This window comes from Trachurus japonicus, chromosome 4 (genome assembly GCF_045865225.1).
Source record: "Trachurus japonicus isolate A0001 chromosome 4, Traja_1.0".
NCBI classification, from domain to species: Eukaryota; Metazoa; Chordata; class Actinopteri; order Carangiformes; family Carangidae; genus Trachurus; species Trachurus japonicus.
The window spans coordinates 31855669-31876450 of record NC_140910.1 but is presented as its reverse complement, the minus strand read 5'-3'; the positions used below and the strand labels follow the sequence as shown (position 1 = coordinate 31876450).

The following is a 20782-nucleotide window of genomic DNA, read 5'->3' as shown; positions in this document are numbered from 1 at the left end:
TGATCCGATGTTGGACAGGGTGAACGTTCCCCCCGTCAGCTCCGACGTTCCCAGCTGCCCCACGGCGCCGAGCGTCTGCAGCCGGTTCAGCTCCTGGGCGATGTCGAACACGCTGAGCAGCTGCACGTTCTTCACGTTGGGCACCAGCAGACCCTGACTCGTGTCCATCGCCAGCCCGATGTTGTGAGACGCCTGAGGGCAAAGAGACACACCAAGGTGATTAGATATAAATGATGTCAAGTAACCGGGTCAGACTGATCCAGACCCAGTGATCTGATCGGATTCTGGGAAACCTGATCAATGACAACTGATTAATGATTATCTGACACATAACAGGTCTGATCTGCTGTTAAAGGGATATTCAGCTACAAATTCAGTTGGGACAGACTTTCAAACCAAGAACTTTTTTATCTGGGCCAGATGTTTTCAGTGACACAAACATACGAAATGTAGAGAAAAAGGGTGATTTTCTGCCTCTGCGCTGGTCTCTAGGGCTGTTTTCGACTAAGGATTTTCATAGTCGAATCTGATTCGTCAGATTTTGCCGTAGTCGACTGATCGTCAAACCTTTTTTTTTTTTTAGATAGCAGCAAATTTGCAACTTTTTCCCGTTTCAAACAAAAGAGCTAAAACACCCCAAAAATATGGTAGGTGTAAAACAAATACCTTTATTTATTTTCCACACTTTGGATGATTTTTAGTAGGCATTGTGAGCCAGGGTATGCGTTTACTGTATGTTACGTTGCCCTGGACAACGCTCCTTTTGCTCGGACTGTGAGTGGCAAATCAAACATCCCTCAACGTGGTGAAGGATAGCGGTGGTCGTGGACACAGAGAAACCGGGTAAAACATGTAGTATCAAAACAAACTGAGGTCAGAAGGACTCGACAATCCGTACATTACGTTAATCAATCCTGTAACACACACAGTGTGACCGCGGCACCGGCAGAGAGACAGACAGGCTGCAGAGGGACGAGATTACAGCTGTGACTCCCGACACTGATGGTGCGTTCATTACAACTCGGAAGTCGGAAAAAAAACAAGTTCCTCTTCTGAAAAACTCTGACATGTCAAACTTTAGGATGTGTTAGGGACTAATTCATCTGTCTAACCATCAGAACTATTGACACTTGAAACGGTAAACACAGCTGATCCATCGAAAAAAAAAAATCACCGCTGGAGTTAATTTATTTTCCGTGATTGAAAGCAGGTTCTTGAATGTAACTCGGTCAAAGTCAGATGTATCCTCACAATGTTTTGCTGTTCTGTCAGGTCATGCATGATAAATGTTGACAAAGTTAGACTGTCAGACTTCCTTGATTTTAAACTTTGGCGGCTCTGCCCCTCGTCTTTTTGCCACTCAGTGAGTGTTCTGCAGTGACTTCTGAGTACCGTGACTTTGACGGTCCTACTGCTCACCTCCACTCATTTGAAAAAAAGAAAAACCTCCGCTCATTTGATTGTGCAACTGCAGTGGGTGATTTATTAATACGTAGTAAGAAGCTAAGACTACCGTTTAAACGCACACATAATTTTGAACTCTTTATTAACAGAAAGTAGGCAGATTTTGTATCAAAATAGTCTTTTTATAACGAAAAAAGACATTCTATGTAACAATTTATGCTCAGCAGCCGTGGGCACCCCCATATAGTCAGAATGGTACAGTCTTGGTTAGATTCGACTACGAGGTTCATAGTCGAATCAGACCCCTCCGAATCGAATCGTCGAATAGTTGACTTTTGGAGGTCAGCCCTACTGGTCTCACATTTGGGCTTATTCTGACCAAATGGTAGCTCCTATCAGAAAAAGAAGCAGACCGTGGTCGTCGTAAGGATTTCCTGAACACTTTGGTATGATTTTGGTGTTTCTACAGTAAATATTTTGGAAACACTTGCAAGTTATAAACAGGGGTCCCTCCTGCTTCTCTTTGTATTAGAGTCAATGGGCGGCAGGAAGAGACCTGGCCGCAATGAGAGGCTCACAGTTTAAATTTTGTAAGTCTCTCTGCTTCGATGAACACATTGTTAGAGAGAGGACACGTTTGTCTACAAATGTGGAAAAAATCATGTGTGTAGAGTGTAATTTGTGGCTGAAAGCAGCGTGGAAAGAGAAAAATGATGTCACCCATGCTAGCCTGAACATTCTGCGCAATACACACCCATTATAATCTCAACACTTCTCCAAATATGATCATGGTCATTCAACAGTGATTGATCAAAAACTATAATACCTATCAAAAAACGTGAATTAATACACCAATAAACGAGTGTTGTGTCTTGCAGAAGTCAGAGGACAGAGCCTCGCTGTCTTTGCCCCGTGGCCCTAACGAAAAGTGCCCAGTTTGATCGGATAAAACCTTGAAAACGGGTTATTGCAAAAACTAAAACCAGATCACGTGATCCAGTCTCTGTTTTAATCTGGATCAAACCCTCAGTTTGTGTTGATCAGAACTGTTTAGTCGGATCAGGAAACTTTGACCCGTCTTTGTGTGTGTGTGCACCAGCGCGCACGTGAGAGACGGGCCGCCACAGACTCGTTAATTAATAGGAAACACAGCTGGTTGGTAAGTTTCATTTTTACCGTGCACCACTGGCATGCATGCTCGCTTCTCTCTCTCTCTGTGCAGAATCAATTTGTGTCTTGGTCTTGATTCTGTGGCCCTGCGCCACACATTGTCTACATATGGGAAACAATAGGTGTGTGTTTGAGTAACATGAACGTTTGTGTTTCATTCTATAAACTACTGATAACAATTTCTCCCAAAAATTACAACTGGTCAAAATAACAAAAAAAGATGCAGTGTTTTCATACCTCAAATAATGCAAAGAAGTTGACCCTAACCCTTGATTTTTAAACAGACCACTAATGTTTTAATTTAGGAAGAGTTCAGATTAATATTGATGGAAATTTCAATTTTAATCCTGCAGCAGTGATTGTTTATTGATTTACTGATTATTTACTGATACATATATTATAGTTCTAAGTTTTTCTATTAAAATAAAGCCAATAATGACATTTTTTGTGTTCTCTGTTTATTTGGAAAAGTACCGAAAAGTATCGAAAAGTATTGAAAAACATTTTGGTACCAATACCGGTGCCAAAATGTTGGTATCGTGACAACACTAGTTCTGGGTCAGATCAGGTCTGGCTGTTTAAACGACATTGAAGAAACAACAAACAGCAGAGAAAACAACACAAACATCCCATTTTCAAATAAATCCACTCTGAGTGTCTCCATGCTGCTGTTCTACCTGTTGTTTACACATTTAGAACACTCATTATCTGGATTTGGTCATCTAGAGAAGCTTGTATCTGCTCTGAACAACTGGGGTAAAGGTAGAGATGGATTACGTGATCCTGGATGGCAAAACAACGGATTGAAACAACTGGGTCTTAAAGAAAAAGTTTGAATCTACAATGTAGAAAGTGTCCAGTCTGGACCGGGTCGTACCTTGTAGGTGATGTTCTGACAGCTCTGGTCCAATGAGGAGTTCAGGATGGGGAAGTGCAGGAGTCCCAGAGAGGCAGCCTGAGCCAATGAGAGCACAGCATCAACGTCAGCATCAAACATCACGTGACCAATCAGCATCAAGGTCGCCCCCGCCAAGCCCCGCCCCCTCGCCCCACCTCTCAGCCCCGTACCTTGATGAAGAAGGGCATGAAGCTGAGTTTGACCCCCCGGCCCTCGGCGAGGGGCCGGAGCTCCGCCCGCAGCGCCACCAGGCGGCTCAGGTCGACCTCGTCACAGTAGCCGAAGTGAGGGATCATCAGAGCGGCCGTCATCGTCTTCACCATCGCTTTGTGGAAACCTGATCAATGACAGCTGATTACTGATTATCTGAGACATATCAGGTCTGATCTACTGTTAAAGGGATATTCAACTAAAAATTCAGTTGGGACAGACTTTCAAACCAAGAACTTTTTTATCTGGGTCAGACGTTTTCAGTGACACAAACATACGAAATGTAGAGAAAAAGGGTGATTTTCTGCCTCTGTGCTGGTCTCACATTTGGGCTGATTCTGAGAAAACGGTAGCTACTATCAGAAGGAGAAGCAGACCGTGGTCGTCGTAAAGACTTCCTGAACACTTTGATATGACTTTGGTGTTTCTACAGTAAATATTTTAGAAACATTTGCAAGTTATAAACAGGGGTCCCCTCTGCTTCTCTCAGAAAATCTTTGTATTAGAGTCAATGGGCGGCAGGAAGAGACCTGGCCGCAATGAGAGGCTCACAGTTTAAATTCTGTAAGTCTCTCTGCTTTGATGAACACATTGTTAGAGAGAGGACAAGTTTGTCTACAACTGTGGAAAAGATTATGTGTGTAGAGTGTAAATTGTGCCCGTGAGCAGCGTGGAAAGAGAAAAATTCAGACAATTTCTGGCAACTTCTCCCACTCTGACACGAACATTCCACCCAATACACACCCATTATAATCTCAACACTTCTCCAAATAGGGTCATGGTCATTAAACAGTGACTGATCAAAAACTATAATACCTATCGAAACGTGGATTAATACACCAATAGACGAGACTTGTGTCTTGCAGAAGCCAGAGGACAGTGCCTCGATGTGTTTGCCCCGTGGCCCTAACTAAAAGCTCCCAGTTTTAGCAACAACTTGCTTCCCGTATGAATTTAAATCAGTAAAATTGTGGTCACCTAGATGCACCTCAAAGGTCATGTAGCCCCCATAAATTTAACATAGTGTATATGGTTTTAAGTGTTGTGATTTTTGCATGTAGTAGCATATAAATGTCCACAAGGTGGCGTATTACGCTCACCAGTGGGTCCAGAAATCAGCGGTAGAAATGAGGAAGAAGGAGGAAGTGAACAAAAACAAGATGAATGCAAGTGTGAATGCAGCTTTTCGTGAGCAGCGTGGAGTGAATGTTGATATATCCGTTAAGTTTTATGTTTTTGCTGTCCGAGAAAAGGTTAAAGTTGTTCGGGACGACGTTGTGTTGCCAGAAGATTAAGGAGGATAACTAACTAGTGTGTTTTGATGACTATTCTCCGGTGAGTGTGTTGTGTTTTCAGTGTTAGCTTTAACTGTGTTAGCCTGAGCTAATTTCAATGACCGTGAATGATGAAAAAAAACAATCGGAGAAACGTGATGTGTTTGGAAAATGCATATCGCTGTTGATTTCAAGATGTAAAAGAAATACTGCTAACAGAAAAATAGCCTTTTAAGTTTTATTTTCTTGAAGGCATATGTATTCTGTTGTGACTGTGTGAAAAAAAAGTAAAGATGAAAAAGATATCAGAGAAAAACGAGCTGTTAGGTTTTACTAATGCTGCATAGTTTAAAGAATCAATATGGACTTTAACTAAGGTTAAACTGTGCACTATGCAGGTTGGTTTTTTTTATGGTTGACTTCTGAGAGGAGACAACGGCGACTCGCGGTGTGTAGAAGCTAAAATATATTTTTGCCTGCCATTTTGCTGTAGGTTTGACGTCATTGCATTGATGATGTCATTTGCATTCACACATTGAGGGGGTGTGGTTATTTTCTTTACTTAGTGTGTGTGTGTGTGTGTGGTGGCGGGAGTTTTGAACACAAAGAGAGAGAGAGAACTAAGCTCATATATTTTTTGTTGACCGTCAATTTACCATCATTTTCACCTTATCATCTCACCAGTATCATTATTATTATTTATTGAAAGGGCACGTATTAATTTCCCTTTTTGATATAACTGCTTGTTGGCTCTTTTTGATTTTTGTCACAATAAACACTTTAAACTGATCGTGGACCCATGGAGTTTTTGGACGCGTCACAAAAGAGCTTTAAGTTCCTCAGCGGCTGAAGTTTATTGAAAGACAGCCACAACATTAGTCAACAAAAAATATTAACGTTAAAATAAAAGACTTTGGATCGCGGAGTTTGTTGGGATTCCGGACCACCTTGGACCCTGGGATTGGATTCTCATGGGATTGGATTCAGCTCACCGGCATGGGAAAAAGAAATCACAGCGGAGCGCTGCGTAAAAACAACAAAGGAGTGAAAAGCAATCACAGCGGCGGCGCATCACAGCCATCAGAAGCGGTATGTTGAGATTCCTTCTGTGTATTGGATGAAATTTGGAACACAGTGTGGACTTGAATTGGATGCTGCTCGTCCAGTGAGGACTGGGACTGTTGTTTTGGCTTGTGTGTTTGTGCGCTGGACGCACGCGCCGAGTTCGGCGGAGTTTGGAAGCCGTGTGGATTGTTTGTGGCACCGTGACTGCTTGTTGGATCAAAAGAACGCACGGACTCAAAGTTGAGCTGTGGAACGTTTGTGAATGGATTCATGATTCATCTGTTGCGTGGTGTTTATGCTTTGCTGTGTATATTGATGAGCTGTGCACGTTGGAAATGTCAAAATGAGTGAAACAAAGGATGCGAGTGATGAAATGGAGAGGAGGACGGTCAAGCTTACAACCAAAGCGCTGGCTTATAAAATGAATACGCTTCAGCATGAGCGTCATACGGCGGTGAAGAAACTTAAAGGGCTCACACGTGAAATTAAGGAGCTCATGAAAAGGGATGCAAATGCAAAGGATGTGCAATGGAATTTGGAGAGACTGATTCAACTGTTTGAGTGTGCAAAAACTGCGCATGAATCAGTGATTGTATTGCTTCCTGAGGAGGATCAAGAAACTCAGAATGACTGGTTTGCACGCATAAACAAATACCACACAGGCTTTGTGGAGGATGTGAAACAATGGCTTTTTGACAATGAAAGACACTCTATGCAAACAGGTCATGTGACTGTGAATTTACCTGCTGCAGATTCAGACACTTCTTCCATCTTACATGAGAAAGCACCTGTTGAATCAAAGGAGGAAATTCCTCCACAGGACAATCCTCCCCCTGACCTAACCTCAAAAGCAACATCTGATGTCCATCCATCCATCCATCCATTGTCCGCCGCTTATCCGAGTCCGGGTCGCGGGGGCAGCAGTCGGAGCAGGGATCCCCAGACTTCCCTCTCCCCGGACACTTCCTCCAGCTCTTCCGGGGGGACCCCAAGGCGTTCCCAGGCCAGCCGAGTGACGTAGTCACTCCAGCGTGTCCTGGGTCTTCCTCGGGGCCTCCTCCCGGTGGGACATGCCCGGAACACCTCACGAGGGAGGCGTCCAGGGGGCATCCTATACAGGTGCCCGAGCCACCTCAACTGGCTCCTCTCGATGTGGAGGAGCAGCGGCTCTACTCCGAGCTCCTCCCGGGTGACAGAGCTCCTCACCCTATCTCTAAGGGAGCGCCCCGCCACCCTGCGGAGGAAACTCATTTCGGCCGCTTGTATCCGGGATCCAGTTCTTTCGGTCATGACCCAGAGTTCATGACCATAGGTGAGGGTGGGAACGTAGATCGACCGGTAAATCGAGAGCTTTGCCTTTCGGCTCAGCTCCTTCTTCACCACGACGGACCGATACAATGACCGCATTACTGCGGCCGCCGCACCGATCCGCCTGTCGATCTCGCGCTCCGTTCTCCCCTCACTCGTGAACAAGACCCCAAGATACTTAAACTCCTCCACCTGAGGCAGGAACTCTCCCCCGACCTGGAGGGTGCAAGGAACTAATTCAACCGAGTGACAGTGTGTCTAATGTTGCAAGCAGCAGGAAAAGCAAACACAGTGCTTCCAAGGCAAGCTCTAAAGCATCAAGTACTTCATCTGCACGCATTAAAGCCGAGGCTGATGTAGCTGCTCTTGTTGTACGACAGAAAATGCTGAAAGATAAACATGCTCTGGAGGAACAGGAGGAGTTGATAAGGAAGAAAAAAGAGCAGCTGGAGCTGGAGGCCGACATTGCTGCTACTATGGCCAAGGTGCATGTTCTTGGAGCATCAAGAGGATCCAGTGTACAAAGTCATCCAACTAAAATGTCTGATGATATGATGTCATATTTTGAAAAGTATCAAGGAAAGAGAGCACTTGATGTTGAAGCAAAAGCTTTTGTGCCAAATACACAAAACATACAACTACATGGACAAAGTCTCCCAGATCAAAACATCACTAATCTACAACCCATTATAGGAGCTGCGACTGCGCACACAGCTGCAACTCACACCCAACCTTCCAATACAGATCCCAGAACACTCAACTCAACCATCATGAATGCAGGTGATCATGCACATGTGACCACACCAGCCATCTTACCTACCTCCAACAGTGGTGAACAGAACAACATATACTCAGTCATGGACAAACAAAATGAAATCACTGCTCTGTTAATTCATCAACAGTGCCTTTCTTCTATGCCAAAGAGGGAAATTCAAGTTTTTGATGGTGATCCCCTTCAGTACCAAACATTCATTAAATCCTTTGAACACAGTATTGAAAGCAAAAATGAAAACTACAGAGACTGTTTATATTACTTGGAGCAATACACAAGAGGACAGCCGAGGGAAATAGTAAGGAGCTGCTTACACATGGATTCAGACAGAGGATACAGGAAGGCTAAAGCTTTACTTCAGGAGCATTTTGGCAACGAGCACAAAATTGCTAGAGCTTACATGGATAAGGCTCTTGCATGGCCATCAATAAAACCTGATGACACAAAATCCCTTCAAGCATACACCCTTTTTCTTCAAGGATGTTGCAACGCCATGGAAGATGTCAACTACATGAAGGAGCTGGACATGCCTTCAAACATGCTCATCATCATAAAGAAATTGCCCTATCGGCTGAGGGATAAATGGAGAACTGTGGCTTGTGATTTCCAGGTAAAATACAATCAAAGAGCTACCTTCAAGGATGTGGTGGATTTCCTGGAAAGACAAGTGAGGATTTTGACAGACCCAGTGTTCGGAGATATAAAAGACACTCCAGCAGTGAGCAAAGAGGTAAGAAGGTTCAAGTCACAACCTCAACCTAGGATAAAAGGAAGTATCTTTGCTACCACTGTGACACTTAAAGAAAATAATGGAAAAGGCACGAAGGAAAGAGAAGGTTTGTGTGGTCTGAAAAGCTGTTTGTTTTGTGAAGGTGGACATGGTTTGGATATGTGTTCAAAATTGGAAAAGAAGACACAGGATGAGAAAATCGCTTTCATGAGAGAAAATGGAATATGTTTTGGCTGTTTGGGTAAAGGGCACCTCAGCAGAGACTGCAGAAAACGACTCACCTGTGACATATGTGGTTTAAAGCATCCCAGGATGTTGCATATTCACCAAAGAAAAAAGGAGATGGACACACAGCAAACGGAGACAAAGGACACAGCTAGAAGGAGTGCTGTAGCTTCGGTCCAAACCAGTGGTCTTACTGGGGCCGGTGAGGATAACTGCAAACTCTCAATCGTGCCTGTACAAGTGAAAGCCAAGAAGGGAAGTGCAATAGTACAGACATATGCATTTCTTGACCCAGGTAGCACTGCATCGTTTTGTACAGTGGGCCTGATGACCAAGCTTAAGCTCCAAGGAAGAAGGTCAAGTATTCTTTTGAGAACCATGGGTCAAAGAAAGGTCGTTGGAACCAACATTGTTTCAGGTCTTGAAGTTGCTGGTCTGGATAGCAGCCATTTTTGTGATCTTCCAGGTATATACACCCAGAAGACTATGCCTGTGCATCAAGGAAACATCCCACATCAGAAAGATATTGAACAGTGGTCTCATTTGAATAATGTCCATTTGCCCAAAATTGAATCTGATATTGAACTGCTCATTGGCTTGGATGTGCCAAGGGCTCTGGAGCCACTTGATGTTATACGGAGTGTGGGAGATGGACCTTATGCTGTAAAAACCATGCTTGGCTGGACAGTTAATGGACCACTTGGAAAAAAGGATGATGATGCTCAGGAACAGTCAACAGTCAATGCCAACAGGATCTCAGTTGTGAAACTTGACGTGCTGTGGGAGCAACAGTTCAGAAATGACTTCCCTGAGTGTGTTAGAGAAGATAAAGAACCATCAAAGGAAGACAAGATGTTTTTGGATTTGGTCTCACAATCTACCAGACTAGTTGATGGCCATTATTGCATTAATTTACCTTTAAAAGAAAAGGAAATATGTTTGCCTGACAACAGAAGTGTTGCTGAACAACGCACACTAAACTTAAAGAAAAGATTTAAAAGGGATCCATCTTTTCACTCTGAGTACACCAGCTTTGTGTCTGACATGTTAACCAAAGGTTATGCTGAACAGGTACCGGATTGTGTCTTGGAACGCAGCGATGGCAGAAAATGGTATCTGCCACATCATGGAGTCTTACATCCACAAAAGAAGAAACTAAGAGTGGTGTTTGACTGTGGAGCAACGTTTCAGGGAGTGTCACTGAATTCTCAGCTCTTACAGGGCCAGACCTGACCAGTACACTAATAGGAGTCTTGACTAGATTCCGCAAAGAACCTGTTGTCATCGCTGCAGATGTTGAAGCAATGTTTCATCAAGTCAAGGTGCCAAGTGAAGACCGGGACTTGTTGCGATTCCTCTGGTGGCCTGATGGAGACTACAGTCAGAACATGGAGGAATACAGAATGACGGTGCATCTTTTTGGAGCGACTTCGTCCCCCAGTTGTGCAAACTTTGCACTTAGGAGATGTGCTGAGGACAATGTGAAAGAGTTCAGCCCTCAAGCTGTAAGCACTGTCATGAACAATTTTTATGTGGACGATTGCCTTGCGTCAGTAGCTTCAGAAGAGGATGCAATAGCTCTCTATCATGAGCTGCGAGCTATTTGCTTCAAAGGAGGTTTTGTGCTTAACTCATTGAGTGCCGCGCTCCTTTCCAAAGTTTTAGTCAAGTGTACCAGCAAATTAGACCATATTTGACTTTTTATTTTAGAGCCATAGTGTATTCTATATTATTGCCACCAACACATACTGTGGCTCATTTGAAAGGTTTAACTTTATCCTTCAAATGGCCACAAACCGTTTGTTTCTACGTGCCTCCGTTCCTGAGAAAAGTCAAGCTAAACATGGCTGGGTTTCACCAAAATCCCTCCTTTTTTTCTAGAAAAGGAGATAGAGCGTCTTTTATGAAAGGTGCGCTGTTTGTGTCTGTCGCTCTTCTCACACTCGCATTTCTGGATCAAAGGGCTCGTATAAGATAAATATACACAACAATTGTTGTTCTATTCACAAAACCACCATCGGGGGCGGGGGGGGCGCCACTAAACAGCAATAACACAGACGCACCGTGCCGTGTCACAGCCTCTCGCCGCGGAACGTGAGGCTCTGCCGGCCACAGCGGCTCGCGAACACCGGTCCCGCCGTGGTCGTGGTCCTTCTGTGGTACGGGTCGGTGGTGCCGGTCTGCTTTGACCCAGAGACCATCAGATTTTACCGTGGGAGGACTTTGGGGAGGACACGGTGTTGCTCCAGATGAAGACCGGGCGGGACAGTGGGCTGAGAGCTTCCTGGTTCAGCTCCCAGCTGCTGCAGCCTCGCGGGTGAGAGCAGAGCAGCAGCGGAGCAGCTGCGCTGCATCTGCATGCAGAACTCCGTTTGCAGAAGCTGAGTTATGATAAAAACTTCCAGATCATGAGCTGTCATGTGACTTTGATCGTCATCTATTTCAGTTCTCCTCGTCGTAGAGTCCCCAAATTTACATATAATGTGTATTAAAGTGTCTATTTTCATAATTTAAAAAAAAAGCAAAAAACGAAAAATTTCGTTTTTGGCACTCAACGCATGGGAACGAAAAACGAGAAATTACGTGGTTGGCACTCAATGAGTTAACAAGTGGATAAGTAACAGCCATTGTGTGTTGGTATCCATACCTGAAACAGAGAAAGCAAAAGAGATTAAGAATTTGGACATGGATTGTGACAACCTACCTGTGGAGAGAGTACTTGGTGTACAATGGTGTGTACAGTCTGACGTCTTCAAGTTTAAAATCACCCTCAAAGACAGACCACTCACCAGAAGGGGAATTCTTTCCACAGTGAGCTCAATATATGATCCCCTTGGAATATTGTCGCCTGTCGTCTTGACTGCCAAGAAAATCCTGCAAGATTTGTGCAGAAAAAAGGTTGGTTGGGATGATGCTTTAACTGATTCCACTGTGCAGGAATGGATGCGTTGGATTCAAGAGCTTCATGAGTTAGAAGACTTCAAGGTTGATAGATGCTTCAAACCCACAGACTTTGGAACCGTTGCATCTGCTCAGCTACATCACTTTTCAGATGCATGTGAAGATGGTTATGGAACTGTCAGCTATCTGCTACTGCATAACACTCATGGCCGAGCACACTGTGGATTTGTGATGGGAAAAGCAAGAGTGGCTCCATTAAAGCCAGCCACTATCCCTCGAATGGAGTTAACTGCAGCTACAATGGCAAGCAGGATGGACACTGTATGGAGAAAAGAGCTGCAGATGGATTTAGCAGATTCCATATTCTGGACTGACAGCACCTCTGTGCTTAAATACATCAACAACAAAACCACCAGATTCCGCACTTTTGTGGCCAACCGAGTAACTGAAATTCACAAGGTCTCACATGCACAACAGTGGAGATATGTCAACACAACTAACAACCCAGCAGACCTGGCTTCACGGGGTTTGAGAGTTGAAACTTTTCTTCGGAAAGAAATATGGCTGTCTGGGCCTGAATTTCTTCTTCAGTCTCAGGAAGAGTGGCCCCGAAATCCGGATGGTTTGGAAAAAATCTCACCAAAAGACTCTGAAGTCAAGAGCATCACTGTAAATGCTACTCAGGTAACGACTGAAACCATGGATCCAGTAACACACTTCATCCATCATTTCTCTACCTGGACTCATCTGAAAAGAGCTGTAGCATGGATACTCAGATTTAAAAAACTGCTTTTGTGTCTTAGCAGAAAAGGAAAACAAGCAACTCATGTCAATGTTCACAAGAACTTACCACAAAACCATACAGGAAATCTTCAGACTCTGGAAAACCCTCATTTCACCGTGGAGGAACTGGCTGCTGCTGAAATGGAGATAATCTGCTTTTGTCAGAAGAGGAGGTTTGCAGATGAAATTGCAAGTCTAAGGAAAGGAATGAATGTCAAGCGAACCAGTCACATTCATAAACTCAATCCCATTTTGGACAAAGATGTGTTGCGGGTTGGAGGCCGATTAAGCAGAGCAGCGATGCCAGAAGAGGTGAAACATCCAGTAATATTGGCTAAAGATTTCCACATTTCTGATCTGATTCTGCGACATATTCATGCAAAGGTGGGTCATGGTGGTCGCAAACCATATGTTATCTGTCCTACGTCAAAAATACTGGATTCCTGGCGCCACTGTGTTGATCAGAAAGATACTGTCAAGATGTGTTATTTGTCGGCGTGTAAACGCTACCCCAGGTCAACAGCAGATGGCAGACTTGCCATTGGACAGAGTCACTCCAGGTGAACCTCCATTCACATATGTAGGAGTGGACTATTTTGGACCCTTTGGAGTGAAGCATGGAAGGAAAGTTGTGAAGCGCTATGGTGTTATTTTCACATGTTTGGCTGTAAGAGCAGTTCACATTGAAGTGGCATCGTCACTTGACACAGACTCTTTCATCAATGCCCTTCGGCGCTTCGTAGCCAGACGTGGTCAGATAAAAGAACTTCGATCTGATAATGGCACCAATTTTGTTGGAGCTCAGCGGGAGTTGAAAGAAGCAATTGAAAGCTGGAATCAAAATCAGATTCACAACACTCTGCTTAACAAGGGAATCAACTGGATCTTCAATCCCCCTGCTGGCTCACACCATGGCGGTGTATGGGAAAGATTGATTAAATCAGTGCGGAAGATTCTGAACTCAACTTTAAATGTACAAAATCTTGATGAAGAGGGTCTTCACACAGTTTTATGCGAGGCTGAGGCGATCCTCAACAGCCGCCCAATCACCAAGGCTTCTACAGACCCAAATGACCTTGAAGCACTCACCCCAAACCACCTTCTTCTCCTTAAAACCATGCCTTTATTGCCACCAGGACAGTTTACACAGGACGACATATATGCTCGACGCAGGTGGAGACAAATCCAGTATATGTCAGATCTGTTCTGGAAAAGGTGGGTTAAAGAATACCTTCCACAACTTCAGGAGAGACAGAAATGGTCTAAAATCAGACGCAACTTCACACCAGGAGACGTCGTGATCATCATGGATGATTCAGCACCTCGAAACACCTGGCTGACTGGAAAAATCGCAGAGACTATTCTGGATAAGAGAGGACTCGTTCGTCATGTCCGGATCAAGACCAAGACTGGATTTCTGAACAGACCAATCAACAAAATCTGCCTTCTATTGGAGTCAGAAGAACTGTGAAAGCTCAGACTGACTTTCTTTTTTGTTTTGGACTTTGACCTTTGCCCCTTACACATTACAGTACATACACTATGGACTATGGACTGATCCAGAGTGACAGTAGATCACTCTTTCCAACACTGTATGCACTTATAGCATTCTCATGAAGAAAGAAGATCTTCATAATGGACTCTCTATTGAAATGTACTTGTGTGTGTGATTATCATTTATTGGGTAATTATTATTGTTTGAGTTATAATAATTAGGGGCCGGTATTGTAGAAGCTAAAATATATTTTTGCCTGCCATTTTGCTGTAGGTTTGACGTCATTGCGTTGATGATGTCATTTGCATTCACACATTGAGGGGGTGTGGTTATTTTCTTTACTTAGTGTGTGTGTGTGTGTGGTGGCGGGAGTTTTGAACACAAAGAGAGAGAGAGAACTAAGCTCATATATTTTTTGTTGACCGTCAATTTACCATCATTTTCACCTTATCATCTCACCAGTATCATTATTATTATTTATTGAAAGGGCACGTATTAATTTCCCTTTTTGATATAACTGCTTGTTGGCTCTTTTTGATTTTTGTCACAATAAACACTTTAAACTGATCGTGGACCCATGGAGTTTTTGGACGCGTCACAAAAGAGCTTTAAGTTCCTCAGCGGCTGAAGTTTATTGAAAGACAGCCACAACAGGGACTCTGACTCATGGGGACTCTGCCTTTGACAGAGGTCACAGGTGTGTGTGTGTGTGTGTGTGTGTGTGTGTGTGTGTGTGTGTGTGTGTGTGTGTGTGTGTGTGTGTGTGTGTGTGTGTGTGTGTGGACAGTGACCTGAGTTTGGACATGTCCTCCATCAGAGAGGGGATGTCCCTCAGCCGGTTGCAGCTGAGGACCAGCGTGTCCAGACTCTGCATCCTGCTGATGTTGTCTGGAAGTCTCTCCAGCTCGTTCCTCTGCAGCCACAGCGTGTGCAGCTTCTCCATCCTGAGGACACACACACACACACACACCTCGCTGCTGATTGGCTGACAATCAATCAATCAATCAATCAATATCCTTTATTTAACCAGGTAAAAAACTAATTGAGATTGAAAAAACTCTTTTCTACAACGGAGTATTAGGGCCACATTGACAAATAAAAAAATCACAAGCTTTGAGAATAAAGTCGTAAATTTACTACTTTATTCTCGTAAATGTGTGACTTTATTCTCGTAATGTTATGACTTTTTTTCTCGTATGAAATGTACGACTTTATTCTCGTAATGTTATGACTTTTTTTCTCGTATGAAATGTACAACTTTATTCTCGTAAATGTGTGACTTTATTCTCGTAATGTTATGACTTTTTTTCTCGTATGAAATGTACGACTTTGTTCTCGTAAATTTACGACTTTATTCTCCTAATGTTACAACTTTTTTCTCGTAGGAAATGTACGACTTTATTCTCGTAATGTTACAACTTTTTTCTCGTAGGAAATGTACGACTTTATTCTCGTAAATTTACGACTTTATTCTCCTAATGTTACGACTTTTTTCTCGTAGGAAATGTGCAACTTTATTCTCGTAAATTTACGACTTTGTTCTTGAAGTCTGTGTGTTGGTTTTTTTTCCTCAATGTGGCCCTTGTACTCCATCGTACTTTTCCAAGAGTGACCTGGCCAAGATGTTTACACCAAACACACAAGACTCAACAAGTAAAATGAACGATGACACATTACAGGAAAACTAGAGTGGGATTACATGATTACACAATGCAATCACAAGATCCTATTGAGCTCATTTCCTTGTTATAACTGACTTAAATTCCCCCAGAGTTACAAGATGAGTCAATTTCAAGTCCTGCTGCACATCGGGGCAGAACATTTAAAAGCCTTTTTGCCCAGTTCCGTTCTGACTCTCAGGACCTGCATCTGTATAATGTCCAGAGAACGTAGGCCACATCGGCTAAGGTTTCTACCAAGGGCGTAGAATTGGGTAGGGACGCTAGGGACACGTCCCTACCAATATTCAGCCGCTGTGTCCGCTGTCCGTAGTGTTTAGTTAATGATTATGGCACACAAAGGGTTAACAGTCGGTCTCTGCTAGAAGTCCCGCCTCTAACCTGAATATCGATCTCCGATTGGCTCTGCCGTTTCTCGCTAACGTACATGTGATTGGCTGTCCCCGCTGTCACTCCGTCTGCTTGTAAAAGTTACCTGCTCGTTGGTCGGACGGGACAGGAGGTCACGGTGCTTCAATCTGCAACCGCGAATGTAAGTTGTCAACATGTTCATCATGTTCGGCATTTCTTCTGCCTGGGTCACGTCAGCTAGACGGATTTTAACATCATTGGTGTCATTTACATGGACATTTGTGTTTGTGTCTGTCTGTCTGTCTGTCTGTCTGTCTGTCTGTCTGTCTGTCTGTCTGTCTGTCTGTCTGCGTGCGTGCGCGCTCTGCCTGTGGGTCTGTGCTTGGTAATAATGTCAAATAAAAGGAAAATGGACAAGACACTTTGTAAGTCAAAGTGTAAATTACTTCAAGGGTATCTAACTGTCGAGCCTCAACAATAGGCTACAGATAATGAATAAAAGCCTATATTTAATGGCAAACAGATACACTTTTTAAAAGTTATTTAAAAAAAAAAAAAAAAAAAGAACATTGGTCAGGAAAATAGGCCTACAAAAAAACCTCAGATTCCAGATGCTCATGTAATTTTATACATCCATATTTTTGGGGGAATAAATTACACAAGTGTGTAAAAGTAAAAGCCTTTTTCCTCAGGCAATAACTGTACCATCAAACCCTATGATCATTGTATCCCTAATGTATCTGTTCATATGTCCTGCACCAACATATTTTTGTCAGGTGACAGAGACAGACAGTAGAGAGGCTGGAGGAGATGAAGAAGGAGAGACCAGAGGAGGTAGAGGAGGAGAGGCTAGAACAGATGAATAAGGAGAGATAGAGAAGGAGAAGCTGGATGAGGTAGAGAAGGAGGAGATGGAGGAGAGGCTGGAAGAGGTAGAGAAGGAGAAGCTGGAAGAGGTAGAGAAGGAGAAGCTGGATGAGGTAGAGAAGGAGAAGCTGGAAGAGGTAGAGAAGGAGGAGATGGAGGAGAGGCTGGAAATTCACAGGTGAGGTTAAATAATGATGGATGTGTTAGTCATGATGATGCACAGTTGACTTCAGCCAGAGCAATGAGAACTCTTCTAAGTTGCCTTCTTGTCTTTCATTAGTTGCTCATTAGTTACCCCTACGTAACATGAAATTATGATTGCAAATGCAAAAAACATCAACTTTAAAGAGCGATGCCTCGGAGTACTTTTGTGTCCCCACCAATGTCAAAATCAAACCTACTCCCTTGGTTTCTACACAGGGTGTGTAAATACAAATATGTAGGCAAAAGTCCAAGAATAGATGTATAAATAAATGTGACAGAGTGCGGGGGGCTGACACTGTGTCTCCACCACCCACCTGTGGATGTCCTCAGGTAAACACTGCAGTCGGTTTCCTCCCATGTCGAGCCACTCGAGCGCCGGCAGAGCGACCACGCAGTCCGGCATGCCGGTGAAGTCGTTCATGGACAGATCCAGGTGCTGCAGGTTCCTCAGGTGTCTGAACTAGAGAGGGGACACACAACAGACCTGAGACCAGCAGCTGGACCAGAGACAGAGTTGTTTTAGAGGTAAATTTGTGCAAAACCGCTGATGTGACGTGTTGCCTTCAGGGACAGTTTTTCATTAAGCAGTCTCTGTATTTCCCTCTAAAACAACTCTGTCTGGTAACGTTGTGTTATTATCTCATAGCGTGGTGAATGTGCAGGTCACAACCTGTCCACCAGAGCGTTGTGGAGTTGTTGGATTGTGTATTTGATGAGTTTGATGAGGGAAATGTATATATTTTGTATTATTTTGTAGATTCCAGTTGAATACACTCCCATTGGCCATTTAACTCACTGAGATATTTCTATATTCTTAGATAAGGGTCGACTTGAAAGTGACATCATCTAAAATTCAGTTTACGGCACATAGTACTGTGGTAACTCAACTCTGAGACCAGCACTTAAAGGAATAGTTCACCAAACAATGAAATTCAGTCATTATTGACTTACCTTCATGCTGATTAATAGTTTTTTATTCCTCAAAGGTCATCTGGAGACCCGGGAGGCCGGTTCCTAGTCCAACCAAAACTTTGTATGAGAGTAATAGGGTCAGACACAAAAACGTCCATAAAACTACACAAAAACCATCTAATATTCCTCCACACTGCTCGTCCACTGCAATCCAAGTGTCCTGAAGGGAGATAGTCCAGAGTTTACTGGAAACAACGTCATTTAGGACATTTTTACAGCCTGAACAGTCCTGGATTGAATTTGCCTGGTGTGCGCTCTCGACCGGACTTGCCTCAATGACGTTGTTTCGAGTAAATTCTGGACTATCTCCCTTCAGGACACTTGGATTGCAGTGGACGAGCAGTGTGGAGGAATATTAAATGGTTGTTGTGTAGTTTTATGGACGTTTTTGTGTCGGACCCTATTACTCTCATATAAAGTTTTGGTTGGACTAGGAACCGGCCTCCCGGGTCTCCAGATGCACTTTGAGGAATAAAAAACTGCTCCAGAGTATTCATCAGCATGAGGGGGAGTCACTAATGACTGAATTTCATTTTTTGGTCAACTATTCCTTTAAGATTCAGTCCTACACTCCACTAAAAGTCTGATTATAACTACCTTTTAAGTGCATTCACTCCTAAGTCAACTCTCATGCGGCCCCTGGTCCGTACCTGGTCAGGGAGGTGGTCCAGCTCCCGGTTCATGGCCAGCTCCAGTCTCTCCAGACTCTCACAGCCGCTCAGCTCCTCGGGAACCACCTGCACTCGGTTGTAGCTCAGCATCAGCTCTCTGAGCCGCGTCAACATCCCTGAGACCAGAACCAGAACCAGGAGGACACATGGTGAGACCGGCTACAGGGTCGGTCTTTGACCTGTCGGAGGTAGGCTACTGACCGATCTGTTTGGGGATTTCAGAGACGCCGTTGCGGGACAGATCGAGCACCAGGAGGTTCTGGAAGCTGGAGATGAAGTGAGGGATCTTCTGCAGTCCGGTCCGGTGGAGCTGCCACTCCTGGACCTGGTTGAGCTGGACCAGACAGCCCGGTAGGACCTGCAGAGACAAACACTCACATCAGACCAAGGCCGTAATTTATGATATAAAAAAAAACAAAATTACTGGATTAATCAAACAATAATCGATTAATTATCAACTATTTTGATAATCTAATAATCAGTTTGAGTAGTTTATTAAGAACAAAAGTCCAAATTCTCTGATTGCAGCTTCTTCAATGTGAATATTTCTGGTTTCTTTGTTCCTTTATGACAATAAACTGAGTCTGTCTTTGGTTTGTGGACAAAACAAGACATGTGAGGACGTCGTCTGGTGGTTTGAGAAACACTGGTTGATATTTTTCAACATTTTTTAAAACATTTTATTGACCAAACAACTAATCGATTAATCGTTTACATAATCAACAGATTAATTGATAATGAAAATAATTGTTAGCTGCAGCCCTACCAAGAAGTAACTGAGTTAGTAACTGAATTACTACATACTGTAATAAAAGTAACATCTGCGTTGCTTTTTTTAATATAAAATGCTGAAATATGTCAAATTACTTGAACTCATCCCAGTAACCTCCCTCCCAACTCTGGAGTTGGTTCGTTCCAGATACATGTTTTTTTTTTTCTACTACCGTAGTTGGTTTATGGACTGAAAAAAAAAAGTCAAACGTACACTTTAACAGATGTATTATTATTTTATGATGGGACTTCTTGAGTCAAGTAACGGTGCATTTTATTGTCAGTAACAGTAACGGCGTTATAGCGGGGGAAAGGTAACTTTTTTGATTACTGTTACTGAAAAAGTAGTGTCGTTAGTTACACCGTTATTTTATGATGTGATATTCCCTGGTCATGATTGGTCTAGCCCATATTCTAATACGGAAATGACAAAATAAAGAGGCAAATAAGCCTTGTCGTTTTATCAAAGTTAATGATTTTGCACTTTTCCATGCATACGCTGACTTTTTTGCTTTAAAAAATCCCTATACAGACCGATATCTTAACCCCCCCCCCAATGTTTAACCCTAAACTAGGCCCCTGCATCAGACCGAAGACTGGACCAGGACAATAATCTGATACCTTCCACTCCTCCTGCTCGATGCGGAGCACCAGCCGTCCGTCCTCGGTCTGCAGCTTCTGTCTGAGTCGAGCCAGAAGGGCCCGGTCCTCCCAGACCCCCAGGCTGAGTCTGGAGCGCCGCTCGGTGCCGCTCCTCCTCCTCTGCTGCTCCTCCTCGTCCTGCTCCTCCCTCCTCCTCTTGATCCGGGTCTCCCACAGAGCTCTGACCGAGCTGATGGAGCCGCACACCGCCACGCCCCCCACCATGGTCACCACGACGACGACGACGTCACAGCGCCGCACGGGGAGACAGGCGAGATGACCTCTGACCTCTGAGCTGCAGCCTCGCTCTCCTCCTGATCATCCTGTAGGAACAAATACAAAACATTTCATTTCTTTCATTTAATTTCTATTTTACTAAATAAATTGTAA

General features: G+C 43.7%; 1 protein-coding gene across 1 annotated transcript in view; it reads right to left on the bottom strand.

Annotated features, from left to right (window-relative positions):
• Positions 1–20711, bottom strand: part of LOC146989239 (uncharacterized) — a 22082-nt gene extending 1371 nt beyond the window's left edge. The window contains exons 1-8 of the mRNA XM_085775360.1: positions 20372–20711; positions 19181–19337; positions 18959–19095; positions 17651–17796; positions 15013–15179; positions 3643–3809; positions 3452–3529; positions 1–192 (exon numbers count right to left, since the gene is read on the bottom strand). Of these exons, the coding sequence (XP_085631486.1) occupies positions 1–192; positions 3452–3529; positions 3643–3809; positions 15013–15179; positions 17651–17796; positions 18959–19095; positions 19181–19337; positions 20372–20617 (1290 nt within the window). The 5' untranslated portion in view covers positions 20618–20711. The remainder of the gene's footprint in view (positions 193–3451; positions 3530–3642; positions 3810–15012; positions 15180–17650; positions 17797–18958; positions 19096–19180; positions 19338–20371) is intronic.
• Between the last annotated feature and the right edge of the window lie 71 nt (positions 20712–20782).